This window comes from Geotrypetes seraphini, chromosome 16, assembly GCF_902459505.1.
Source record: "Geotrypetes seraphini chromosome 16, aGeoSer1.1, whole genome shotgun sequence".
NCBI classification, from domain to species: Eukaryota; Metazoa; Chordata; class Amphibia; order Gymnophiona; family Dermophiidae; genus Geotrypetes; species Geotrypetes seraphini.
In genome coordinates, this window is record NC_047099.1 from 4,598,019 (window position 1) to 4,625,415 (window position 27,397).

At 44.0% G+C, this 27,397-nt stretch overlaps 2 protein-coding genes across 4 annotated transcripts; one reads left to right on the forward strand and one right to left on the reverse strand.

The window, feature by feature from the left end:
- Positions 1 to 166: 166 nt before the first annotated feature.
- On the reverse strand, positions 167 to 16,417 carry TSSK4 (testis specific serine kinase 4). Of its 2 annotated transcripts, none has more exons than XM_033923746.1 (4): positions 16,283 to 16,417; positions 7,536 to 7,750; positions 4,826 to 5,177; positions 167 to 978 (listed from the first exon to the last, which is right to left on the reverse strand). In XM_033923746.1, the coding sequence occupies exons 2-4, from the start codon at positions 7,745 to 7,747 to the stop codon at positions 682 to 684; spliced, it is 861 nt and encodes a 286-aa protein (XP_033779637.1). In that variant the 5' UTR covers positions 7,748 to 7,750; positions 16,283 to 16,417; the 3' UTR covers positions 167 to 681. The 2 variants fall into 2 exon arrangements, with proteins under 2 accessions (XP_033779637.1, XP_033779636.1); XM_033923745.1 differs by having other exon boundaries at positions 16,244 to 16,374.
- TM9SF1 (transmembrane 9 superfamily member 1) lies at positions 16,353 to 26,954 on the forward strand. 2 transcript variants are annotated; one of them, XM_033923742.1, is made up of 6 exons: positions 16,353 to 16,561; positions 18,032 to 18,375; positions 18,579 to 19,179; positions 20,717 to 20,902; positions 23,737 to 24,010; positions 25,429 to 26,954. In XM_033923742.1, the coding sequence occupies exons 2-6, from the start codon at positions 18,055 to 18,057 to the stop codon at positions 25,820 to 25,822; spliced, it is 1,776 nt and encodes a 591-aa protein (XP_033779633.1). In that variant the 5' UTR covers positions 16,353 to 16,561; positions 18,032 to 18,054; the 3' UTR covers positions 25,823 to 26,954. The 2 variants fall into 2 exon arrangements, with proteins under 2 accessions (XP_033779633.1, XP_033779635.1); XM_033923744.1 differs by lacking the exon at positions 16,353 to 16,561 and adding an exon at positions 17,276 to 17,484.
- Positions 26,955 to 27,397: the final 443 nt, after the last annotated feature.

Here is a 27,397-nt window from a genome sequence, read left to right on the forward strand (position 1 = left end):
ACAATTAATCAACCAGAACTTTCTCATCTGTCCCACAATAAAAAAATGCCTTCTCATTCCTTCCCATTCCCAGTCCTCTATGCTTCACACTGGGAGAAAACTGTCTCCCATGCGATATCTGGAGGTGTCCCTCTCCCCATACTGAATAAAGCTGTCTCTTCCCTTTTCCTTCCACATTGACCTATATCCTGTTCCTAGAGCTCTCTTACTGAAGGGGACTGTGCCCTTTGCACTCCTAGAACTTTCCCTGAGATGGCGCTTTTTCCCACCTCTCATCCCCTAAGGAGCTGTTTCCATCTCATCCTCAGGGGACTCCTGCCTCATACTGAAGAAGACTATCTTCAGTCCCACACTGAATGGTCTCTCTCCTTCCCATCCCCACTGGTGTCACACATTTAAGGTGGCTGTTCTCCTTCTCTGTACCGCATTGCAGGGGGCTGCCTTGCTGTGTTTGAATCAGTAATGCACATTCATTTTCTCTTGGTCTAAGTTGGACATTGGGAGGTACTAGAAGGTTACAGCTGGTTTTTGTTTTTTTATTTCATTGATATTAGGATTCAAATGTAGATTCTATCTTCCTTTGTCTTCCCTCCTGTTTCCTGGAGGGTCTCTGTAGCACTGATTGTGCCTGGGGAAGTGGTGATAATATCCCAGTTTCTCTGCTGCAACATTGCTGGCTCCCTAGAGCACGCCTCCCTTCAGTTGAGCCATGCTGTCACTAGGGGTGATGTAGAGCCTCATGGTTGCTTCGGGGACAATGACCTCCCTTACGAAATCATCACGCTTGATCATGGGCGGCGCAAAAGGTGAGCAAATAGCTGGTATGTCGTCGTATGAGATGGGGGCACACATGACTTCCAAGGCCTTGATCTCTTGTTCAGGCCGCTCAGGTAGGAACTTCTGCACCCAAGGGCTCCGCAGTACATCCAAGATTGTGATGCGCTGGGAAGCCGGGGTCAACATCTTCCAGATCAAGACCTGTACGGTAAAATGCATTAGAGAGAGGCCTGCATTAGAGGATGTACTTGAAAGGCATGAAGTTTATCAAGTTTATTAAAACTTTGATATACCGCCTTATCAAAATTTAAAGCGGTTTTTACAACAATTAAAATTATATAAAAGAAAACAGAACAAGGGCATTAAAACAAAGACAAACAAGTACACATGACATAGTGGAACGAGGGAAGATGAGGAAGAACTACAATGATTGGCTAGTAAAGAACAAAAAAACAGGAAAAATGAAAGGAAGGGGGAAACGAAATAGAAAAGGTCAGAATGGCCTAACTAGTATAAAATTCAAAACATCCTTAAAAGGACGATCAGAAGCATCTGCTTTTAAACTGGATTTAAATTTGTCTAGGGAATTAATCTCTGTTAAGTAGCAAGGGGCTGAATTCCAAAGTGAGGGGGCCGTAACTGAGAAGATATTGGTTCTCATGGTATTGATGTGTCTTAACGAGGGAATTGAAAGCAGATTTTGGTTGGAGGATTGAGGAGAGCACTAGGAAGAGTGCGGAATCAGGAGTCTGTTTATTAATTCGGGCTGACCTGCAATTCTAGTTTTCTGTGTTCAATGGGAAGCCAGTGTGCTCTAACTAAGAGTGGGGTGACATGATCAAATTTTCTTGCATCAAAGATGATTTTTATTACGGTATTTTGAACAATTTGTAAACGCCTAATGAAAAAGAGGGAAAGAGGACTGTTTCAGCACGTTCCAGAAAGATGAGAGAAAATGAGACCTATTTTAGCACATTCTGGAAAGGCCTGAGGCAGAGAAATAGATATTCTTCAGGATGCACTACCGTGTTTCTCTGAAAATAAGACCAGGTCTTATATTAATTTTGGCTCCAAAAAATGCTTTAGGGCTTATTTTCAGGGGATGTCTTTTTTTTCATGTACAACAATCATCTCTCCCTCTCCACCCCAATTCTTCCTCTTTCCTTTCTCACCCCCCACCCCATATACAGCATCTTTCCTCCCCTCTCACCCATCCCCTTGTGCAGCATCTTTCTAGCCCTCCCTCCCATCCCCCTGTGCCACAGAACCCAACCGACCCTCCCACTTTGAAACTGAAATACCTCCACTCTGTGGCCTCCAAAAACAGCAGCGGTGGCAGCGCTTTGAACGGGCTGCTTCACGACCTTCCCGCCGGGGCCTTCCCTCTGTCGCATCACTGATGATGTCATTAGTGATGCGACAGGGGGGAAGGCCGCGGAGCAGCCTGTTAAAAGCACCGCTGCTGCTTTAGGAGGCCTCAGAGCGGAGGTTTGTCAGGTCTCACCAGGGTGAGTCAGATTTTTTTCAGCGAATTGGGCAGCACTAGTGTTGGGGATGGAGTTTGGGAGTGTTAGGGACATTTAGGGGTGGGGCCTTCAGGGGTCGATCTTAACTAGGGCTTATTTTAGGGGTGGGGCTTATATTAGGAGCATCTTTAAAAATCAGGCTAGGGCTTATTTTCGGTGAAACACGGTAGAAAAGCCTGAGAGAGAAGGTCTGCTTCGGCATATTCTGGAAAGACCTGAGAGAGAGAAATGTGAGGTCTGCTTCAACGTGTTCTAGAACAGTGTTTCCTAAGTCAGTCCTGGAGTACTTTGCCAGTCAGATTTTTAGGTTTTGCATAAAAGATACAATGGAGACAGTGTATGTCCTATCCACCCCTCTCCCTCATTTATATACAGTGGTACCTCGGTTTACAAGTGCACCGGTTTGCGAGTGTTTTGCAAGACGAGCAAAACATTTGCAAACTTGATGCCTCGTAAACCGAGCTTGCCTCACTGTACGAGCCCCCCCCCCTCCCCCCGGCGATCCTACTTCCCCCCCCCCAAGCATGGCAATGACATCCCTTACCCCGACTGGGCACTAGTGCCGGTGCCCGAAGATCCTCCCTCTTCTGGCGCGGCCTAGGCTGGGCAGTGCGTCGGAGATCCTCCCTCTTCTGGGCTGGGTTGGGCTGACTTTGAGCATTTGCGCATGCTCAAAGCCTTCTGGTCTCACTCTCTCCAAGATTCTCAGATTCAGAATCTCGGAGAGATCGAGACCAGAAAGCTTTGAGCATGCGCAAATGCTCAAAGCCAGTCCAGCCCAGCCCAGCCCAGAAGAGGAAGGATCTCCGACGTATCGCCCAGCCTAGGCCGCACCAGAAGAACTTCGGGCACCGGTGCTGGTGCCGGTGCCCAGTCGGGGTAAGGGATGTCATTGCCGTGCTCGGGGGCAGATGTAGGATCGCGGTGGAGGGGGGGGGCAGCGCGAGCGGGGGGAAGATGCCGGTTCGCAGGGGGGGATGCCGGATCGCGGGGAGGGGTATGGAGCAGCGTCAGTGGCCTCAAGGGGGGGGAATGAAGCAGCACCGGTAGCCTCGGGGGGGGGGAGGAGGTGTGAATGCTTGGTGGAGGAAGTGTGGAACAAGGCTCAGCAAGAGGAAAAGGGGAGACTGCTCAAAATGGGCAGAGGAACAGTGAATGCAGGTGGCAGGGGTGGAGGTTGTATCTGGTGAATTTGCAAGGCTGTCGGCAAGAAAACTAGTTGTTTGCTGTCTGCTAGAGAAGGGGGAAAGGTGGAACCAATCAAAACGAGTTTCCCTTCCTATGGGGAACTTGCTTTGATATACGAGCAATTTGGTTTACGAGCATGCTTCTGGAACGAATTATGCTCGTAAACCAAGGTTCCACTGTATATTTTTTTTATCTCGATCTATTTTTTGCCACCTTTTGTATCTTCCTCCATGTGATGTCAGTCTTGTCATGTTACCTCCCCTCTCACTAAATTTTGAGATTTTTTTTAAAATTTCTTTTCCTTTTTAAAATTTTCTTTTAAATTTATTTTATTGACTGTAAACCCGTCTACATATAACTTGATGGACGGTATATCAAGAAAATAATAAACTTGGAATCTCATGCATATGCATTGGGGATATTCTGAAAACCTGACTGGCATGGGGATACTCCAGAACCAACTCTAGAAGGATTTGAAAGAGGAAAAGGCCTATGTCAGGATGCTTGCTTAAACATATTCCAGGCCAAGACCTGTTCAACAAAGACTTTAGAGAGAGGCCTTCTTTAACATGCTCTAGAAAAGTGTGTGTAAGAGAGGTCTGCTTCAGCATCTTCCAAACAAAGACCTGTGAAACAAAAGAAAGGCTTTAGAGAGGGGTGTCTTCCATAACAAGGGCTGCAAAACAAAGGAGGAAAAGTCCATAGTCTGTTATTGAGAAAGACAAGGGGGGGAAGCCTCTGCTTGCCCTGATTGGGAGCATGGAATATTTCTATTCTTTGGGTTTTTACCCGGTACTTGGGACCAGTGCTCCCTCTAAGCGGGCGGGTGTTGTGGGCAAAATTTTTTTCGCTGTGCGCTACAAATATCGGGCGCCAGCGCCAACTCGCCCGATTCTCCTCTCGCCGCCCTGCCATCTCCGTACGCCGTGCGCTGTGACGTAAACTTGTGCGCTGCGATGCAATATTTTGTGCGCCAGCGCACGCCAGCGCAGCTTAGAGGGAACACTGCTTGGGACCTGGATTGGCCACCGTGAAAACAGGGTACTGGGCTTGATGGACCATTGGTTTGACCCAGTAAGGCTAGTCTTATGTTCTTATGTTAGAAAAGCCTGGTTTAACATCCAATAAACCAGGCCTTAGAAGTACTAGGAGTGCTACAGCAAAAGAGTAATATTAAAGAAAGACAGAAAGAGAGAAGCAGACAGATATCAAAAGGTAGGCATTACTAAGAACCCTGGCTAAGCATGGAGCACATACTCTCCCTTTGATAATGGGCACCTGGAATAACCAGCAACTGGAATCCTGTAGAGTATCTTGGAAGGAGGGGGGCATACCTTGCTTTCCTGACACAACTTCTCCTTCTGGGGGAAGTACACCACTGTCTGCATCTCCTTCAGTAGCTTCCTTAGGTTGGTGTCGTCAAAGGGCATGTGGCCTGTAAGAAGGGCATAGAGGATGACACCCATGCTCCAGACATCAGACAGGAAGGGGTTGTAAGGGTTCCCAAGCAGGATCTCGGGACAGGCGTAAGCATAGCTGCCACAGAATGTCTGGCTCAAGTTGGAGAAGCAATTGAGGTTACGGGGTCCCCCGATCGAGGAGGCAGCTGTCAGCTTGGAGAAACCAAAGTTTGAAATTTTGATGTTCTCCGCCGTGTCCAGGAGGAGGTTCTCCAGCTTCAGGTCCCTGAGAAATTGTAGGGAGGAAGAGGATGGTAAGAGACATGGAAATGGAGCAGATGTTTTGGGAACCAAAGCAGTAAGAGAAATCCATGTATGAAACAGACACAAGGGAACGCTTTGTTTCTCCAGCCAATACAATTTGCATTTCGATCACTTAATGGGGTCTTTAATAACTCCCTTACTGAATCATAACAGCTCTCATCTCTCCCTCCCCCTCCCCATCCATCTATCCTCCTTCCCGATACTCAGGCTCCACTTATGCTTTCCTTTTCCCTATTTTAAAGATAACCGTATAGACGTAACATCTTATATACCAATAATGACTTCTTGCTATTGAAGGAAAGCACTGAATATAGCCTTCCCAAACTGAGGAAAACACTTTATTCTGTTTCCTTTGCTGCTAAAAGTCACAAAAGGTGGAACTACTAACTCCTGGAGACATCAGGATATGTATTAAAATATAATGTTTATTAAAATCAAGAAGTGCAACAGTCTGTGTCAAACAATACCAAAATTACAACGTATCACAGAATAAACTGGAAGCTAGGCCCTACACGGGCTGTGTTTCATTTATACAGTTGCCTTCCTCAGGGGTCCCGTCTCTCGCATTGATTTCCGATGGTATCTTGAATATTTTGAAATTCTGGTGTCGACAAAACCTCGGACACAACTGCCGAAAATCAAGTGTAGTGTCTAGCTTGCAGTTGATTCTGCGATAATTTTGGCAATGTTTGACACAGACTGTTGCACTTCTTGATTTTAATAAACATTATATTTTAATACATATCCTGGTGTCTCCAGGAGCTGGTTCCCCCTTTTGTGACTTTGGACACTTTCGCTTGTTCTGTGGAACTTTGGTCCCTTCCCATGGATTTTGGGCTCGCTGTGCTTCACTGCACATCCCTTCCAGGTGATTTGAGGATTTTGCTCCTTTGTTGCTGCTCCAATATCATTAGATTATGGAATTAATTCCTCCAAAACCAATAAGCTGGGGATTCATCTTGTGTCCAATGTTGGAAAACACATGTTCCCCCTACTAAGCAGGCCTTTTCGATACATAACCTTTCTCTCTTTCCTTTTACCTTACCTAAAAATGTACCCCAAACCAACCTTAATCAATTGACCTATTAATTTTAGGAAGTGTTGTAATAACTCTTTATCTAAAAGGTTTTCTTTAAACACAGCAAAATGCATCCAATACCCCCCTTAGCTCCAAAATGTCCAGTTAAACCGTTACTGCTTCATATCACCTAAGTGTTGCTTATTGAAATGGCAGAAAGATCGTGTTACCCATCTGATATCAATGCAAACATCACTGTCGGTGCAGAGAAAACATATCTTACATCTGTCTGAATAAATCCACATAGAAAGCCTTTCTGACTTGAGGCAATTCTAGTCAGCTGATAAACAGGGAAGTGGGCCTCAGTGGATAGCTGATAAGCATTGAATTAGCACTCTGAACATGGTATATAGTGTTGCCCACGGCTGTGGCTTTGACCTCAGTTACTGCAGCGTCCACTTTGTGCTCTGAAAGGGGATTACAGTGGGGGTTTGGAGAGCAAATCATATTGAACCTGGATCTTCAGTGCATGCAAAATGGGGCTATTGCATCCTCCTTTTGCATGCAAAATGATTACTGCAGGCATCTGTTTCTGACATTTAAAGCAGCAGCCCTGGACGATAGAAGGTCTTCTGGGTAATGGCATTCCCTCACCGTCCACCCTTCCTATAAACTAAACTAAACCTTAAGTTTGTATACCGCATCCTCTCCACAATCGTAGAGCTTGGCACGGATTACAGGAATTGATATTAAGAAGGAACTCCAATGAAGGGTTACAGGAACATAGTATAAAGAATGTTTAGAGGGACTTAGTATACCATAGAGGGAGGAAGTATTACATTTTTGAGAATAGCTAGGTTTTCAGATGTTTTCGGAATAGTTGAAGGGAGCTCAGATTCCGAAGTGGGATAGTAAGATTATTCCAGAGCTCTGAAGGAGAGGGATGTCCCTAGTTTTCCTGCATGGGATATACCTTTTAATGAGGAGAAGGATAGTTTGAATTTTTGGGTGGATCTAGTGGTATCAGGATTCAAGGAATTCCAAGATAATAGAATAAGGGGAGAAAGGATGCTGTGTAGGATCTTAAAAGTTAGGCAGGTGCATTTAAAGTGAACCCTGGAGATTACTGGAAGCCAGTGAAGTTTGGATAGGAGCGGGGAGATATGGTCAAATTTACTTTTTGCGAAGATTAGCTTAGCTGCGGTATTCTGAATCTGCTGAAGTCTTTTCTTGGTTAGACTTAAGTAGATGGAGTTACAATAGTCCAGTCTGGAAAGAATACCTATACCTACTGGGGCTTACCTGTGTACAATTCCTTTGCTGTGGATGTAGGCCATGCCGAGCGTCAGCTGACTGAACCACTTCCCAGCCAGAGCCTCTTCACAGGGGCCCGAGTTCTGAATCTTCTCCAGGACATCGCCCCCTTGGGCCAGTTCCAGAATCATGTACATGCGGCTGGTGGTCTCTATCGCCTGATAGAAACTGATCAGGTTTCTATGCCGCAAAACTTTCATTACCTGAGGAAGGAAAGATATGAGACCAGGTAACGTTGTTTCCCGAGACGCATTGCCTCAAACACACTGAGAGAGAACACCATTGCTTTAAATCAGTGGTCTCAAACTCGCGGCCCGCCAGGTACTATTTTGAGACCCTTGGTATGTTTATGCTAATCACAAAAGTAAAATAAAACAGTTTCTTGATCATATGTCTTTTTAGCTATAAATTACAATATTATTATTAAGACTTAGCCAAAAGGAAAGATTTATAAACTATAAAAAGTTTTACCTCAAGCAAAATTGTCATTTCTTTAATAAGACATTTAATTGGTTGTTTTTTGTTTTTTTTTTCTGAGGCCCTCCAATTTACCTACAAATCCAAAATGTGGCCCTGCAAAGGGTTGGAGTTTGAGACCACTGCCTTAGATACACCAATGGAGATTTGGAGCCAATTAAAAAGGGACATAACAATTGCTCAGTGGTCGTTAGATCATAGACTGGCTCTTAATATTGAGAAATGTGTCTCTTGTTGAATTACAGGACATTATCCACAACCAAAGACAGATGTTGACATTTTGGAAATAAAAATTCCATCAGTTGAGAGTTTGGAAATATTTTGGAATTTTTGTTGATTATCAATTAACTTTTGAGAGTCAAGTTTTGGATGAGAGCTTTGCGGGCAATAAGGGGATATTTTCAGGGGAAAAAACATTTACATACTCTTATTCATGCATTAGTAATTTTAAAATCAGATTATTGTAACATTACAAACTATTCAAAATACTGCTATAAAAGTACTAGGTTATAATAGTTATTTGAGTAACCCCTCTCCATTTGTAATTTGTTGGTTGCCAGTTTTTTATAGAACTCGCTTCAAAGCTCTAATTCTTCCACATAGAGCCTTTTATTCTCAGCCGCCCAATTGTTTGCACTCTCTGACAATTCCTTATGCACCAATAAAGAACCCTAAGATCTATTCAGGATAATAGATTAATACTCCCATCAGCAAACATTTTCAAGAAATGAAGCATTTGATTTCGTTGCACCAAATTTATCTTAAAATTATGTTAAAGACCTTCTTCTGTGAAGCTCTTGGGAAAGATGCAATTTACTCTAAACTAATCCATATTTTCTCGTGGATTTTTGGGTTTTCAGTTAGTTTCCTGTGATTTGACATTGGTACAAGATGTATTTGTGTATTATTTATATGAGTGAATGTTTGGTTTTGAGTTGTTTAGGTCTGTCCTATTTTAAGTTGGAGTTCTTTTTCACTGGTTATATATTTATAAGCTGCTTGGACCTGCTTTAATAAAACTAGATCATTTGATATGTTGCCTGCTTCATTTCTGACTTAAAAACTCTTTATCGTAGCACAAAGATGAATAACAAATTGAGAATGGATGAGTAGCACGTTTATAACCTGCTTGCTTTCTTTATAACCTGTTTGTCTGTCTTGTCTGTTCAGATAATAAACTCTTTTGAGCAGGGACTGTCTTCTTTGTGAGTCTCTACAGCGCTGCATACGTCTGGTAGCGCTATAGAAATAATTCATAGTAGTAGCTTAACAATCAAGGCACAACTCAAAGTGGGAAACAAACAGATAAAATATATAAAAGCAATGAATGAAATGTGAAGGATAATCAGGAAATCTTGGTAAGCTAAAGAAAAATGGAGTTAATGTACATCAAGAAATGTTATCATCTACAGCATTATTTTAACAACCACGTCTTCAAATCGTGTCAAAACTTCTGAAACTGCAGTGCGGTCATCGGTTCCTATATGGGATCTCCTTCTAGCCCTTTCCGTGCTTGTACGTCCTCCGTTTGAGCCTCTCAGTGGTTTACATGGAAGGACCTTAATCTTAAGGCAGTTTTTCTTGGTGGCCATTTTCTCTACGAGATTAATTTTTGGTGTTGCAGGTCTTTTTTTGTGTAGACCTCCCTTCCTGGAGTTCTTTAGAGAGTGGGTCGTGCTGTAGCCAGTCCCCTCCTTTCTTCCAAAGGTGGTCTCGCCGTTTCATGGTGACCAGTCCATGATCCTCCTGGTCTTGTGCAAGCGGGAAGGCTCAGAGCAGATGCAGTTGCGCAAGTGGATTTACATAGGGGCCTTAGCTCTTATGTTTAGTGGATCCAGGAGGTCTGTAAGTTGGACCGTCCTTTTGTCCTCTTAGCGGATCCTCGTAAGGGGGACAATGCTTCCGAGGCGACCATTGTGCGATGGTACAAGGAGGCTATCGCTTTGGTGAACCTTCTCCAAAAGAAGCCTGTTCAGAATTTCACAAATCTCATTCCACTCGGGGTCAAGCAGCTTCTTGGGCTGAATCTTCTCTTGTACCTCCAGTGGATATCTGGAAAGCTGCAGTCTAGTCTTCTCTCCATTCTTTTGTTCGACACTGCCATATGGACGTTCAGGCGCATCGGGATGCATTGTTCAGTGAGCGTGTTCTTGTGGTGGCTCCTTGGGGGTCCCATCCATGATGGGTACTGCTTTGGTACGTCCCATCCATTTCTGTGCTGATCTGCAAGGGTGCTAAAAAAAGAGGGAAGTAGGTCCTTACCTGCTAATTTTCTTTCTTTTAGTCCCTCCAGACCAGCACACACCCCACCTGGTAATTTTGTTCAGTTTTTTTTGCAAAGAGTACGAGTTTTTTCCTGCAGTATTTGGTTGTTGGGGAGTTTAAAGAGCGGCGGCATTTGGTTTGAATGGTTTTGCTGACGAATTGTGGGTCATTTTGAAGGGTTCTTGTTCTAATCGGTATCCAGCAGTGTTCCCTGGTCCATTTTGGGACTATTCCTTGGTCTTCTCCAAGTGTGTGGAGTTGTAGGTTCTTGTTTAGCTTAGCTGATTTCTCTTGGCTGTTCGTAAAGACTGATTGTAAGAGGGCCTGCATAGTAGAGGTCTGCACGGGAACGGGGATCGCAGGAATCCCACGGGGATCCCCTCAAGGTCAACGGGACTCCCATGGGGACCCCTCTGAGCCCGACAGGACTCCCACGGGGATGGATCCGGGATTCCCATTCCGAGGCCTACCTAATGTCAATCGTTGAAATTTTCAAGTTGAGATTGATCCGGGTCCAGCGCCGCAGCGGGAACAGCCATACATAGGCGCTCAGTGTGCCTACGTGCTGAGCTCACTGCATTGCAGCTGATTGGTCGGGCGGTGTCACGTGCAAGGCTAGAGCAGGAAGTCAGCCTGTATTTGGTGAGCTGCCCGAGTCCCCCAAAGGCCCCGATACCGGCGACTGAGAGGAGGAGAAGAAGACCTGATTCAGAAGCGGTGGCGCGACCAAGGAAAATGCTTCATGTTGAATGGAGTGTTGTTTAATCAGGTAAATCTCTTTTTATTTTGCCCTGATGTCTTGTTTTACTCTCTGCTCTGGTTCACGCTTCTCTTTCCGTTTGCTACCGGCACTTCTCTATTTTGGTTGTATTCTGATGATGGCTTTTATATGGGATTTTCCTTTGGTTTTTTTTTAACTACAGAATCCAGTCTGTTTCACATTACTTATTTTATTGTTTAAGTTGTGTTCTAGGTTTTTGCTTGACTTGTTCCCCTTGATCCATATATTATGCCTTTTTGTCTCTATGCTATCATTGCTAGATTCTCTCATTTATCATGTGGCCAGATTTTAGAAATGCTTTTGGCTTTTCTATGTTTAATTGAGTTTGGTCCTCATTTTAGTTTTGTTACACTATTTATGCATACATTTGGTATTTTATTCAGGTTTCAGGTTTATTTAAAAATTTTATATACCGCCTTATCAAAATTCAAAGCGGTTTTACATAATATATAAAAACAAAGAGTAGAAAGGCATACATTAAAAACAAATTATAATTATTAAAACAGATAGTCAAACACATAGACGAACATTAACTTACCGAAACAAAATGAAAAAGGGTAGAAATACATTTGTGTAATGAAAAAGAGAGCGAGAAGGATCGAAACAAAAGGGAGGGAACAAAAAATAAATAATTGAGTATTTTGTAGAAAAGATTAAAATGAATAAGAAAAGCAAGGAGCAAAGTTCCATTACAGTCCTTAAAAGGACTATTTTACTCCAAATGCGTCTTTTAAAAAAAAAAAAGGCCTTCAAGCTACTTTTAAATTTATCAAGTGATGAAATTTCTCTTATATAATTTGGTGCTGAGTTCCAGATGGTAGGGGCCGTAACAGAAAAGATTTTCTGCTTATTTATACTGTTATGTGTTTCATTTATATATTGCTTCATGCAGTTCTATCTTTGCATGTTATTTACATTGTACATTTTTGATCCTTTTATTTGTTTTACATATGTTTTTATGTATGCATTTTTTTGGTTTAAGGCTATGATTTTATCCTCTTTGGATTATATCTTCTATTACCATTTTTAATATGTTATGTTTTTCTCTCCATCTTCACTTTCTGCCCTACATCTATCTTTGTTTCTGGCAAAAAACAGGGATTATATATCTTATATTGGAAAGTCGTTGTATAAAATGAGAAAAAACTGACTAAAATGAACAAATATCTCACAGGGATGGAAGGAAAGGGGAGAGTGAGAGAGAAGAGATGGTGCACTGCAATGGAGTTGAAGAGGAGAAGAGAGATGGAAGAAATGCTGTTAATGGATAGAATAGGGGAGAAGAAAGAGGGAAGAGATGGTATACATAGATACCCACTGCAGCATTTCTAGCCTGAGGAATTCAAGCTGAGATTGAGCCTGGTTCCCTAAATGTAACAACCCAAAGAAGAGGAGCGGCAGCAGGAAAGGTTTGTGGATCTCATGATTGAGTTCATGCTAGCAAACCATCTTAGTATCTTGGACTAAGGGGTGCATTACCTGGATTTCACGTGGTAGGAATTTTTCCAGGTATTCCCCTGATGCCTTCTTCTTGGAAATGATTTTCATGGCCACATTGACCTTCTGCTTCTCCAGTTTGGCCTCATACACAGTACCATAAGAGCCATATCCGATGGTTTTGGTGATTTGGTAGCCATATTTTTCCATCACCGAGCGGGCATCCACACGGGGGTCTGCTGTGGTTTGTGTTTCCATGCCTTTTGAAGCGGCCATGGCTCATGAGGTGTGGGGGGGGAGAGCTCCCAGCCACCCACACTCTCCCCCCCCACCAACAAAAGAAATCGTCACCACGGACTTAAAGCGCCCTGTGGCGCAGGGACAATGAGGCCTTGTCCCACCTCTTCATCGCCGATGAACCAGCTTGTTGAAAGAACGCACCTACAAAGTTTGTAATTCCCCCTGCTGCACGTCACAGTGATGACCACGGGAAGCTTCTCCCTGCTGGAATGAGAATGGGTGAATCTTCAACAGTGGTGTTTTTATACTTCTCCTCTCAGGGTCCCTTTGTTTTCTCCTGCTTGGGGTGTTGCCGGGTGGTGGAGCTCATGGTTCCCAGGTTCCAGCTGTGACCTCGCAGTGATGTCACAATCTATACCTTAGCCTCAATGTCCAGTGCTTTCTGAGTGGCTGCTTCAGCTGTGATGTCATTGCCCAGACATGGGTAAAGAAGGCTCCCTTTCTGTTCCCCTCCAGGGCAGGCTGTGATGATTAACAGTACAATGATGCCATGGGCCTTGAGTGTGTGGAGGAACTTGGCTTCTTGGAGTAAGGGCAATTTGAAGGGTAGGGTTACCATACTTGGGAAGTCAGAAAAGAGGACCTTGGCCCCGCCTCAGCCCTGCCTCCCATCAGTCTTGCTCCTGCCCTGCCCTTGGCCCCAGCCCTGCCTACCACCAATCTTATTCCTGCCCCACCATCCCCACCCTTCATCTATTTCCTTAGTTCCTCTTTCTGTCTTTCCAACTCCCTTCCCCCCACAGGTGCTTCTTTCTTTCTCACTCTCGCACCCATCCTCTTATGGGCGCTTCTCTCTCTGTCTCCCCCTCCCCCAGCAGGATCTGGGGCTCGCTTTCTCTCCATCCATGGCTCTCCCTTGTCCCCCGCTGAAATGTTCAATCTTCGGGCAGGCTGGCAGCATCAGCAAGGTGAGCCTGTTGCCATCGGCCTGTCCCAGAAGCCTTTATTCTGCAGCAACATCCTGTTCCAATGTAGGCGGGACAGCTGTAGAATGAAGGCTTCTGGGGCAGGCCAATGGCAGCAGGCTCACCTCACTGATGCTGCCAGTGACCTGCCCGAAGAATGAACATTTCAGCAGAGGCGGTAGGTGGGGGATGGTTGAGCCATACCTGTAAAACTCCTCCAAAGTTATCAAGCCGTCAGCCACCTAGCCAACCCTATGTAAGGGGCTTCCTCTGTTCAGTTTTGAGAAAATCCATCCCTCTGGGATACAGACATGACGCATATATCACCATTCAATCCCAGTATTTTATATTTTGAGAAAAATGGTTGTAACAAAATTAGGGTAAGGTAGGTTTGTTTTTTACCTGGGGTCTTTTTTTTTTCAGGGGGAGGTTCTGATTGGGGCCTGGGAATAGCTTTCAAGTCTCAGGCATTTGTTCATGTGTGTTTCTATCTCAGTGTGTATTTTATGCATACTTTGTATTTCAAGTTAAATTTATTTGATATACTGCAAACATATAACTGAGGTAAAAATCTCAGCAGTTTCCAATAAGAAGGGTGGGGATGAATGCAAACAAATGGTATACCAACTGGAAAGACATGTCTTGAAACATTAGGAAAGTAGGGTGAGTTACATTTGAGAAGAGGAATAGGGATGGATGAGAACATATAAGGAAAGGGTAAAAATATAACCATTTACGATTGCTGCCTGCGCCTTTTGAGTATAAGCAGAATCCACTTATCTCTTTCCTCTCAATAGCGACCTACTGTCCTTTTGATCACTTTTCTCCTCAACAATGAATTTCTAATTACTTCTCTTTCTTCTTCCCCTCTTGAAGTCGGTCAATTTGTACCTTTGCTTAATCTTTTGTAAACCGCATAGAACTTCACGGTATTGCGGTATGTAAGCTGTTATTATTATTATTATTTATTATTATGTCTGAGATTGTAGTTTCAGGTTTATTCAAGTCTTGATATACCGTTTTTATAGTTAAAGTGGTTTCCAATTAATACAAAGTTTTTAAAAAATTAAAATAAAGGGAACAAATTCACAATTACCATACAGACACATGATACACATGGGCAAATGGGGAGGATACATTGCATAAAATAAAAGGGCAGGTAAAAAACAAAAAGGTACAAAGGGAATCATTAATGCCTGATGTATGAGATTTTGAATTAAAAAAATTAAGTGTACATCTGAAAAGCATCTCTGAAAAGAAATGATTTAAGATTAGATTTAAAATTATTGAGTTTCCTTTTTTGTCACAAGGTCAGAGGTAAAGTATTCCACAGTGTGGGAGCGGTTACAGAAAATGATTGTTTTCCGCGTTGTATCACAAAACAGTTGGGCTGAAGGGACCGCTAAAAGATATTGTTGGGAAGAACGTAGAGTCCTATGTGGATCATATGGTATTAACATCCTATCTATAAAGGATGGAATATGATTAAATTGAACTTTAAAAGTAAGAAGTAGTATTTTGAAAGTAATCCTATGTGAAATGAGTAGCCAGTGAGCTTTTCTGAGGAGTGGTGTTACATGGTTGAATTTTTTAGCGTTAAAAATGATTTTTATAGCAATGTTCTGGATGACCTGTAATCTCCTGATCTCCTTTTGAGCGATGCCCTGATAAAGTGAATTACAATAATCTAAAGTTGAAATGACTAAAGAATAGATAAGAATATTGATTGAATTTGGGTTAAGTAGTGATTTGAGAGATTGTATCTTAAGTCTCAAAGAGTGAGCTGTCTGTGCAGATAGTGAAGTAGAGAAATTTAAAAAGTTGTGAGCAGAATGCCAGAGAAAAATAATATGCCTTTAATTGTGTCTTGAATGTCAGAAATGAACTTTCAGTGCAGAGATACTGTAGTAAGGTACAGAATTCCAGAGGGTGGAAATGAGGAATTCCTGTGAACATCAATTGTTGAAATGAAGGAACAACTAATAACTTGTTGGGATGATCGAAGAGTTATTTGCGGAGAGTATTGAACCAAAAGGCTAAATGAAAAGGAAGGCAGACAGACCACTAGATAATATTTGATGAGAGAGTATATTGTACTTGAAAGGGATGCGATATGAGACGGGAAGAATATGCTCAACTTTTTAAGTGGTCGAATTTGGAACGACGATGAAGGAAAGTCAAGCTTGGGACATAAATGAATGCTTTTTTTTATTGTGAAGCCAGAGCATAATCTCACAAAATGCATACACACATGGGATCATATTATAAAAATTCAATAAAATGTATTGAAAACAAGAAAAATGTATACAACTCTCTAATTTTGACTATTTTGGTTGCCCTGTTGTACCAACTCCATGACGTAGGATGGTAATGCCCAAAGTGAGGCTTGGATACAGTGGGAGAGGCTATTGGAGCACTAGAAAGAGGCTTGGAAATGCACCTAAGGAGGCTATTTGGAGCATCAGAATGAAGGTTCGGAATATACTACAGTATATCGATTTTGGAGCACTAGAATGAGGCTTGCAACGCACTTAGCGAGACATCAGAACGAGGTTTGGAGAATACCGAACTTATTGGAGCACCAGAATGAGGCTTGGATTCACAGCGAAGCGGCCGAAACAGCACACTGAAGCTCGGAAGTTTGTTGAACAGTGAATGTCGCCGAGAAACGTCCCGCAGGGCACGAAAGTGGACCAAAAGCGCGCAGCCGGCCTTCAGAGAAATAGCCGGGACTGGCAACGCTCCCCGTCACTGGGCAGGCGCTTCTGTCGCCTCGTGAACGTCATGGGGCGGGTTTGCGGCTGCGCAAATAGAGGCGGAACGGGGATCCGGTGCTTGCTGACGTGACGGTGAGTGTGGATTGAGGACAGGGGACGGGGAATGGGGGGAGAGAGGAGAGAAGGTGGAGGGTGGGAGAGGGGAGTTGTGGAGAGGAAAGGTGGAGGGTGGGAGTGCAGGTTAAAGAGAGGGTGGAGGGTGGGAGAGGGGGTTGAAGGGAGGGAAAGTAGAAAATGGACAGATAAGAGAAAGTGGAGGGTGGGGGGGGGATGAAAATAGGGAAGGAGGAGGGTGGAAGAGGGGGAAAGTGGAAGATAGAGGAAAGAAGGAAAGTGGATAATGGAAAGAGAAGAGAAGTTAGGAGAGGAGAGCAGATAGGAAAAAGGATGGAGATAGGAGAGAAGGTGCAGGATGGGAGTTGGGATGAAGAGAAGGAAAGTGGATGATGGAGGGAGGAAATGTGGAGGGTGGGAGAGGGGGTTATAGAGAGGGAAAGTGGAAGATGGACAGAGGAGAGAAGGTGGAGGGAGGGAAAGTGGAAGATAGAGGAGAGTAGGTGGAGGAAGAGAAGGAAAGTGGACATTAGAGAGAGGAGAGAAGGTGCAGGATAGGAGATGGGATGAATAGAAGGAAAGTGGACGATGGAGTGAGAAAATGTGGAGGGTGGGAGAAGGGGTTGAAGAGAGGGTGGAGGGTGGGAGAGGGGGGATGAAAACAGGGAAGGTGGAGGGAGGGAAAGTGGAAGGGGGAGAGAGGAGGGAAGTTGGGAGAGGAGAGAAGATGGAGCTAGGAGAGAAGGTGCAGGATGGGATGAAGGGAATGAAAGTGGGTGGAGGGTGGTGAGGTGGAATGGAGAGAAAGAAAGTGGAGGATGGAGATAGGAAAGATGGAGGTGGGAGAGTGGGGATGGAGAGAATGAAGGTAAAGAGTCATGGACTTGATATGCTGCAACCTTTCTGTAGCAGGAGCAAAGCTGCTTATATATAATATGCAGGTACTTTCTCTGCCCTAGTGGGCTCATAATGTAATTTTTTTTTGGACCTGGAACAAGGGAGGGTTAAGTGAATTTGAACCCACTTCCCCAGGTTCATAGCTTACTGTACTAACCGTTAGGCAGCTGTTCCACTCTATAAGAAGAAGGAAGAGGGCGGCGAGAAAAAAAGCTGGTAGGAGAGGGGGTTGTACGGTAGATGGATTTGGGGTGGGCAATCAAGTGGAACACTGGTGCACCTTCAGTGCGGACATATGGGAAACTGGGGTGATGGGTTGGAAGTGTGTAGGAGATTTAGTGGTCTGGTGAAGTCAATCCTGAGACTGTAAGACAAGGATGCCCTGATGCCCACTTTGTGCTGGGGCAGGACACATATGTCTTCCTACTTTGATGGGTTTATAAATTGTTCTTGAGGCAAAATGTTACAGTTTTATAAAATATTTTGGTTTTCCTTCCTGTTTTCCCCGTTATTCTTATTCTTCTGTCTTTTGCTCCTCTAATCCTGCTCTCTCCATCATTCTTCCACCATGATCTCTGCTCCCTGGTGTAGATCTCAGATCCTGAAACCAGGCAATGGCTTCCATGACTGGCATTTCCCTTTTCTGTCTGTTATGGGTCTTTGCTATCAAGAACTGCTCAGCAGGTGAAGGCCGCTACAAGATTGGGGAGCAGGTCATGTTATATGTGAACAAAGTAGGACCCTACCACAACCCTCAGGAGACTTATCACTACTACCAGCTCCCAGTCTGCTCTCCAAAGGAAATCCGCCACAAGAGCCTCACTCTCGGGGAGGTGTTGGATGGGGATCGTATGGCTGAATCCATGTACAAAATACAGTTTCGTCAAAACATGGACAATGTCCCTCTTTGTGAGCTGAAACTTGATGCCAACCAGGTAAGACGGGGGGGGGGATGGGGAAAGGAGAAAGGAATTGGGGAAAAAGTGACATCAAACTGGTGAGATGGTGCAGGAGGAACTATGCTGTTTGGGGATTGTGGGAAGCTGAGATTAGACAAAACCAGTAATAGGAGGTTGGTGATAAATCATAATGTTATCCTTGGAAAGGTCTTGGATCTATCTCCCTGCTCTCTCCCCAGGTGCAGACCCTGCGGCAGGCCATTGAAGAACTGTATTACTTTGAATTTGTTCTGGATGAGATCCCTATCCGGGGCTTCCTAGGTTATATGGAGGAGAGCGGCTTCCTGCCACATACTCACAAACTGGGACTCTGGACCCACCTGGATTTTAACGTGCATTACAATAACGATCGCGTCATTTTTGCTAATGTCAGCGTGCAGGACGTCAAACCTTTTAGCCTGGATGATGGTCGGGAGCCACTTAGCCTGACCCACACTTATAGTGTGCATTGGTATGAGACTTTGGTGACTTACGAGCGGCGTGGGGACCGCTTACAGAACTCCAGCTTCTTTCCAAAGACCCTGGAGATACACTGGCTTTCCATCATCAACTCTCTGGTGCTGGTCTTCCTGCTCACTGGCTTCGTGATCATCATCCTGATGAGGGTGCTGAAGAGCGACCTTGCTCGCTACAACCTGGATGAAGATGCTGGTGATGACTTTGACCAGGGCGACAATGGCTGGAAGATCATCCACACTGACGTCTTCCGTTTTCCACCATACAAGAGTCTGCTGTGTGCTGTACTGGGTGTGGGTTCCCAGTTTCTTGCCCTGGGCACTGGTAAGGACTGTGCACTGGGTTCAGAACCCAGCTTCTCACCTTTGACATCTTAATGGCACTGTACCCACTGGTAGATACCCATTTTCTTACACTCTGCTGTTTTATGAACCATGTATAAAGAAGGGGGACAAGTTACAACCAATGTAACAAGAGTGATAAAGTGCATGTGTTGAAATGAAAAAAATCACTCTGTAGACCTATTCAAAGAGTTATATGGATGATATAACACAGTTCCACAAAAACTTGCTCAGAATCAAGGAGGGAAAAACTGGGGCTAACCCCGGAAAAAACCACCTCACAGCCCAATCATCGCACGGAGAGTAAACAGAACGTTATATCATTTCATATATGCTTTTTGTCTTATGAAAAAACCACTGACGTTCAGCACACTGTTTACTAAGCTTTTAGTCAAAGAACTGAGCAAACTTAACTTGCAGCTTGCGGGGGGGGGGGGGAGGGGTTGTATTCATCTGCCCTGCCAGGATCTGCACCTAGTCCCCCTCACTCCCTGTCCTGCCAGACTCTCAACCCTGTCCCCCCCCCCTTCCATCCCTGCCAAGCTCTGCACCCTGTCGCTCCCCCTCTCTCACAGTGTCCTGTAGACCTCCACTGAGCCTACTGTATGACCATTGGTTGGCCTGTCTCCTGTCCCGACCAATTCTGACAATTTTTTACCTCCTGCCTGCCTCCTGCATGTACCTTTTTGAATCCTTGGTGGTCCAGCAGTGTACCGAGCAGAAGTGAGCTTTCTAGGCTGCGCTGTCCCCCTCCCTGAATGGCTGCCAGTTCTCATAAGTCCCATGAGAACTGGTGGCAGCCATTCAGGGAGTGGCTCAGCACCGGGCAGGAGCACAAAGAGCTCACTCCTGCCTGGTACACCGCTGGATCACAGCCATTCAAAGGGGCTCAATGTGGTGCAGGAGTGCAGAAAGCCTGCTCCAGCCCAATACACCACTGGACCACCAGGGATTCAAAAAGGTATACGGGAGGAGGCAGGAGGGAGGTTAAAAAATTATCAGAGTCGACTGGGACAGGAGATGGGAGGAATCCCTCCCGGCCCAGCCCACCCCACCAGGTCATATGGCAGGCTGGCGGAGGCCTGCAATGGGGAGGGGGGGAGCCGCTGACCTGAATATAAGATGAGACCCCCCTGTTGGAGGGAGAGAATTATAGAGAATGCTGTGGGGCATGTCACAAGCAGCTTCCAAGGATTGCACTGAATCTATTTTTATCAGGTACTGCCACACAGGAAGCACAGTGGGGATTCCTGGGCAGGGGAGAAGGTATGGAAGGGAGCAGCTTTCTAGCAGAAGGGAAAGGGAGAGAGAGGGGCTGGCCTTGGTAGGGTTGCATAAATAAGATGACCTGGTTTTTCCTGTTCTTATTTGGCCCAAGATTTCGCAACTTATAATTGAGTGTATATAGCAGTTTTCATCTCTCACTTTCTCATCCCCTGCCTCTGCCTTCCTCCTGCCTCTCTCTTTCTCTTCATTTGGTTTGGTTAATGGATGTAACCCGAGACTCTTCACTCCCTCAGGTATCATTGTCATGGCTCTCTTGGGAATATTTAATATTCACCGTCACGGTGCTATAAACTCGGCTGCCATCCTCCTCTACGCACTCACCTGTTGCATCTCTGGTTACGTATCCAGCAACTTTTATCGCAAGATTGGAGGAGAGCGCTGGGTCTGGAACATTATTCTCACCACCAGTCTATTCTCAGGTAAACGCAGTCACATTTCTTTTCACTACACTACGCTTTGGATGGATTTTTAAGATGGGTGGTTAAGGAAATGGTAACTTAAGAATAGTCTTTGCAGTAGAACTCTTCAAGTTCCAAGTTTATTTGTGATTTGATAAAAACGCTTATAAAAACTTTCTAAGCGCTGTACATAATAATAAAAATATGGGGTACATTTTCAGGCAGCACGGCGCAAGCATTCATCTCGCAGATTTAGTGTCATTTGACTGCTTGTTACTGTATTTTAAGGACCCCTGAGGAAGGCTAGATTAAGCCAAAACACGGCCTGTGTAGAGTTTGGTCATCATCAATGCAGTGCAATCATTGGTCTTCAACTGTTGGAATGAATATGACTTTTTAGTACCTTGTGATTTATTTGGTTTGTCTTCCACACCAATAAACTTTCCAATTTTAAACTTTTGGAAGTCCAGGATCTGGTTCCACATTTTTGTTCTTCTGTACAACCCAGTCTTTGTGGTACCAAGGTCTATTCCTGTGGTGGGTAGGACCGTCCTGATGACGTAGACCAACCCACAGTGTCGTTCTGTTCTTCTGTACAAAACATACAGAAGTACATACATGTGCAATCATTGGACAGCAACTAACAAGAACAAAAGGAAAAGAAAAGTTCACAATGAAAGGGCGCATGACTAGTAAAATTTTAAAGAAAATAGAAGAATTGAATGATGGACTGATCGGTTGTTTAGATGTGCTGAGGTAAGTAGATTTAAGTTTCAAACGCGTCCTTAAAGAGAAAAGTTTGAAAGGAACTCTTAAATTTTCCTAGTATGGGTTTCTCTCTAAGATGATTTGGGAGCGAGGTCCAAAGCTGGGGCGCGGTGAGTGAAAAGATCTCAACTGATGATTTTTAACGAGGGTAGTGAAAGGAGATAATGAGCACTCGAACGAAGTAATCTCATGGTGGAATAGGGAATTAACAATCTGTCTCAAAAGATAGGGGAGTGAGTTTGACGAATCTTAAATGTTAAAAGGGCAGTTTTATAGGAAATACGATGAGGGATTGGCAACCAGTGAGCCTTTCTTAAGACCGAAGCATCCCAGTATGTGCCAGAATATCGTCTCATGATCACTTCCCCCCAAACATACCAGCCCATATTAGAAAAGAACCTACTTTAGAAGATTCAAGGGCTCCCTGAAGAGTTTTCGAGGTCTGATCCACTTGTCACCTAATCTTTACTCCGCACAAGCCACAAGCTCGGACTCCGATCGGCTGCTTTTAACCCTTTGCCCTATTGTTTTTAGCCCTTTTTATGTTCTTCATTACTATAACAATTTATAGCTCTATCTCTTCCTGATTGAGCCTCAAGTAAGTAATATGAATGTCAGTTACGACATGTTTTTATTATTATGGAAATCGCTTAGAAATTTTATAAGCATTGTATCAAAATTTATTTTAATAAACTTGTAAACAAGCACCGAAGAGACAGACATCCCAGATGTCAGCATAGAGCAGAGGTTTCCAGGACACTATCAAAATGAAAAAGTGTGGGATAAATTAGCATTTCTTCTCTCCATTGTATATCAGTAGCATTTGCCACGCTCTTATTAATAGAAGACCTAATAAATTATTTTTCTTTTTTTGTTATATATCACTCTTCATTTGCAATTAAGCCAATCCAACCGTGACCTCAGCGTCATATTTCATGTAAAGTTCGAGCTTACAGTAGTCAGTCTCCTCATCAGTTACGTCTTCTATGTATTCATAAATAATCTTATATGTGATGCAGCTTAACCTTTTCCTATCGTAATAAATTTTACGTTACGCTGGTTCCAATCGTAATTATTTTAGCAAAGTTTAGTATTATTTACCGTTATCATTTACGGCTATTGTAAACATAACGTAAATAAGTCATAAGTCTGTAAATTCAAATATTTTGGCTCTTTATTAGACCACACAGACCGTTTATCCACTGTCTCTGTCATTTTTGGAATGTCCAATAAATTCAAGTTTTAAGTTTATTTAAATCTTGATATACCGCTTTTATAGTCAAAGTGGTTTCCAATTAATGCAAAGTTTTAAAAAGATTTAAAAAAAAATAAAGGGAACAAATTCACAATTACCATACAGACACAACATGATACAGATGAGCAAATGGGGAGGATACATTGCATAAAATAAAAGAAAGGGGAGGTAAAAAACAAAAGGTACATAGGGAATCGTTAACGTAAGGCCTGATGTCTGAGATTTTGAATTAAAAAATTAAGTATAAATCTCAAAAGCATCTCTGAAAAGAAATGTTTTAAGATTAGATTTAAAGTTATTGAGATTCTTTTCTTGTCTCGAGGTCAGAGGTAAAGTATTTCACAGTGTGGGAGCGGTCACAGAGAAGATTGTTTTCCGCGTTGTATCATAAAACAGTTGGCGGACTGAAGGGACCGCTAAAAGGTTTAGTTGGGAAGAACGTAGAGTTCTCTGTGGATCATATGGGATTAACACCCTATCTATAAAGGATGGAATGTGATTAGAGATCTTACTTGATTAACTGAAATGTGACGTTCAAGTGTAGCCGCTGAGGTCACGGTTGGCTTGGATTAAGTGCAAATGAAGAATTTATCAGGTCTTCTATGATTGAGAGTGTGGCGAATGGTATTGATATACAATATTGTCTCCATTGTATGCAGATTTGTCTCGTGTGTATTCATTGAGAGTATTCCGAAAACTTGACTGGCCAGGTGGGTCCCGAGGATTGGGTTAACCCCTATTGTAGCGGGAGCCCCCCACCCCCTTTCTTGGGAGCAAGAAATTGCGTGAGGTTCTCTGTGTATTCATACTGACCAGCTGCTACTCTTTTCAGCTCCCTTTTTCCTGACCTGGAGTGTAGTGAACTCTGTCCACTGGGTCAATGGTTCCACACAGGCTCTGCCTGTCACCACCATCCTCCTTCTCCTCACTGTGTGGCTGGTCGTCGGCTTCCCTCTCACGGTCATCGGTGGCATCTTTGGCAAGAACAATGCTGGCAGTTTTGAAGCTCCATGCCGGACCAAGAATATTGCCCGAGAAATCCCTCAACAGCCCTGGTACAAGTCTGCCTTGGTGCACATGACCATCGGAGGCTTCTTGCCATTCAGGTAATATCCTCACCATCTTTTCTGCTCCCTACAGGTCGGTCACTCAGTCTAATGTTCTGTCACTGCTGCTACTACTACTTATCACTTATATAGTGCTCAAAGGCGTATTCACTGGTATACATTTTGAAATTTATAGACGGTCCCTGCTTGGAAGAGCTTACAATCTTACTTGGACAGACAGACAGACATGACATAGGGTTGGGGATGCAGAACCTAAGGTGAGAGAAGTTAGGAGTCAAAAGCACTCTCCAAGAGGTGGGCTGACATTTATAGACGGTCCCTACTTGGAAGAGCTTACAAATCTACCTTGGACAGCCAGACACGACATATAGGGTTGGGGATGCAGAACCTAAGGTGAGAGGAGTTAGGAGTCAAAAGCACTCTCCAAGAGGTGGACTTTTAACTGGGCCTTGAACACTGCCAGAGATGAAGCCTGCCATAGGCATTCGAGCAGCTTGTTCCAAACATACGGCACAGCCAAATAGAAGGCCCAGAGTCTGGAGTTGGCAGTTGAAGAGAAGGGCACAGATAGGAGGGTCTTAGCAGCTGAGCGGAGCTCACAGGGTGGGTGGGATCGTAGGGGGAGATAAGTGAAGAGAGAGAGTGAGTGGCAGCTGAGTGAGTGCATTTGCCTGCCCAATCAATTCCCAACAACCAACAATCTGGCAGTATTAATAACTTTAAGATGTCTTTCCCTCCCCAGCTGCACTAGAAATGAGATGACTTTGTGGCAACACGTTTGTGCATTTTTCTCCTTTGTTTGTTTGGAGTTTTAGTTTGTTCTGTAGAAAACCTGCTCTTTATAGAAATTAAGTTCATCCAGCAGAGACTAGCATTACAGTACTGCAGTTTACAGTTGCTGGCTGTTAGTGTGGAAAGGGTTAACTCGCAGGCAGTTTAAAGCTTTCATCATAAAGTGTACGGGGACAGACGTAAAGATCTCAGTATGTAGACTTTGGGGAGTGTGTGGTGCAGTGGTTAGAGCTACAGCCTCGGCACCCCGAGGATGTGGGTTCAAATCCCGCACCGCTCCTTGTGACCCTGGGCAAGTCACCTAATCCCCATTGCCCCAGGTACTTTAGAAAGAGTGGGAACCCACCAGGGACAGTTAGGGAATAATTCTTGAATACCTGAATAATTTGTAATCTGCAAAGAATTATAGAATAGGCGGAATATAAATTATTAAAAAAAAAAAAAAAAGATGGGGGAATATGATAGACATTTAAATACCTCCATGGCATAAAAATGTCCAAGAAGCAAATCTCTTTCAATTGAAAGGACGCTCTGGAATGAGGGATCGGAATTAAACTTGTCTCTGTCTCTTTGCAGATTGCAAGCACACATAGTTCTTGCCCCTCAAACCCCTTTCCATTGCTCTGTGAATAATTCCTTCTTTCTTTCCTCTCCAACCCTCCCAGTGCCATCTCGGTGGAACTGTATTACATCTTCGCCACCGTGTGGGGCCGAGAGCAGTATACACTCTACGGAATCCTCTTCCTGGTCTTCGCCATCCTTCTGAGCGTGGGCGCCTGCATCTCGGTGGCGCTGACCTACTTCCAGCTTTCGGGGGAGGACCACCGCTGGTGGTGGCGCTCTGTGCTGAGCACTGGCTCCACGGGGGGCTTCATCTTCCTCTACTCCATCTTTTACTACTGTCGCCGTTCCAACATGTCGGGGAGCATGCAGACAGTGGAGTTCTTTGGCTACACCTTCCTCACTGCTTTTGTGTTTTTCCTCATGTTGGGCACCGTTTCTTTTGCTGCATCCCTCAAGTTTATTCGTTACATCTATGTGAACCTGAAGATGGATTGAGAGCTGCTGTGCCCGTCTACCACCTTGCCTTCCCCTCCGTGAGGCAATCCCCCGTGGAAGCTCAAATACATAAACTTTCTTCCCACCTTGGAGGAAAAGGGGGCAGACTCTTTCCTGGACCTGCCCTTGAGTTCAGTGGATTGGAAGAGACTGAGGGGGTGACGGGAGGATGCGAGAAGGCTAGGCATAGTTTTTAGATCTCACATTGGGATATGAAGTGATCCCCTGACCCCTTCATCCCCTAGGATGCCTTACACATGCTTTATGCTGCAGACAGGTTGCAAGCGAGATGGGACACAAGGGTGGAGGGCTGTGTATGAAAAAATGATTCTAATCAAGCCTGACAGAAGAAGGGGGAGAATTTCTATGCCCTTCAAATTCTCCTCCTTTCTCTTTGTCGACTCCATAGGAAATGACTGGTTTTGTGTGTAAGAACTTTTCTAGACTGTACGGTGGCTCCACATCTGGAATAATCTCACCTGTAGGCTATGAGGCAGCTGTGCATGAGCTGTGCAAGGGGATGTAGAGTTCAAGAAGCGTGTGTGGAAGAGTCTTCACCTAATGTCCTAGGGTGCGAGAATGTGTGTTTGAAGCGCAAAGAGCTCTCCTTTTTCAGGTGACTGCGGATGTGCACAAAGGCAGGTGCTGCTGGTACAGACCTGAGCAGACATAGATACATGTTTCTGCTGCCTCTAAGCTTAATGCTCCTTTCTAGGGCTTTTCTCCTCTGGTTTCTGAAGAGGAAAGAGTGACCTTCACCTCCTGGATGTGACACACATTTGCCAATTTGGTTCATTCCTATTAAATTAAGTTTGGTGCCTCGTTTCTCATCTTTTTCATTCAATTTTTTTTTATTTTTTTTTGCTTTGTATTAGCACTCAGAACTTTGTGGGTAGGGATTACTGTTGTGGAGATTTATACAGAAACTTCTATAAATAACTTTAATAGGTTATAAATATTATATAATGTAATGAATGCATATATATATATGTATATATTTGTAGAATTTTTGTTTTCCCTTTATATTTTGTCTCAGCATTTGGAAGGGTTTTTTCTTTTTTCTAATTTACATCTTCTATTTTTCAGTTCTTTTAATAACCCTTTCGTAATTAAAGGTTGAAATTTAAGAGTGGGTGATGGTCTTATTAGGCTGCAGTTAGGGAACTCTTTAAAAATAAAATAAAAAAAGAAGCTCAGATCACAACTGGTGTCCTGGAAGGGTCAGGAATTGAATTAATCACTCAGTGATTGTGAAATTTCTCAAACCCCCCCTTCCCCCCCAGTGCATCTTGAAAAGGAAGTGACGAGTCCCAGCCTGGCCTATGGAGCAGGAGATCCAGAGGAAGAGGTGGGACTGCAGAATAGCTGAGGAAGGCCAGTGTTGCTCTGTTGGGGGTGAGGGAGGAATAAAGCTCAGGAGCTAGACCCTTGGGTTGCTGAGAATTAGCTAGAGGTGATGGGAGTTTGAGCTTTCTGGGTCTAAGACCCCATACCTCACTGTTTCCGTGCTGTCTCGAATTCTTAGGTTGGTTCCATACAAGTTATTAAACAGCTTACTTATGCTTCTAACACTCT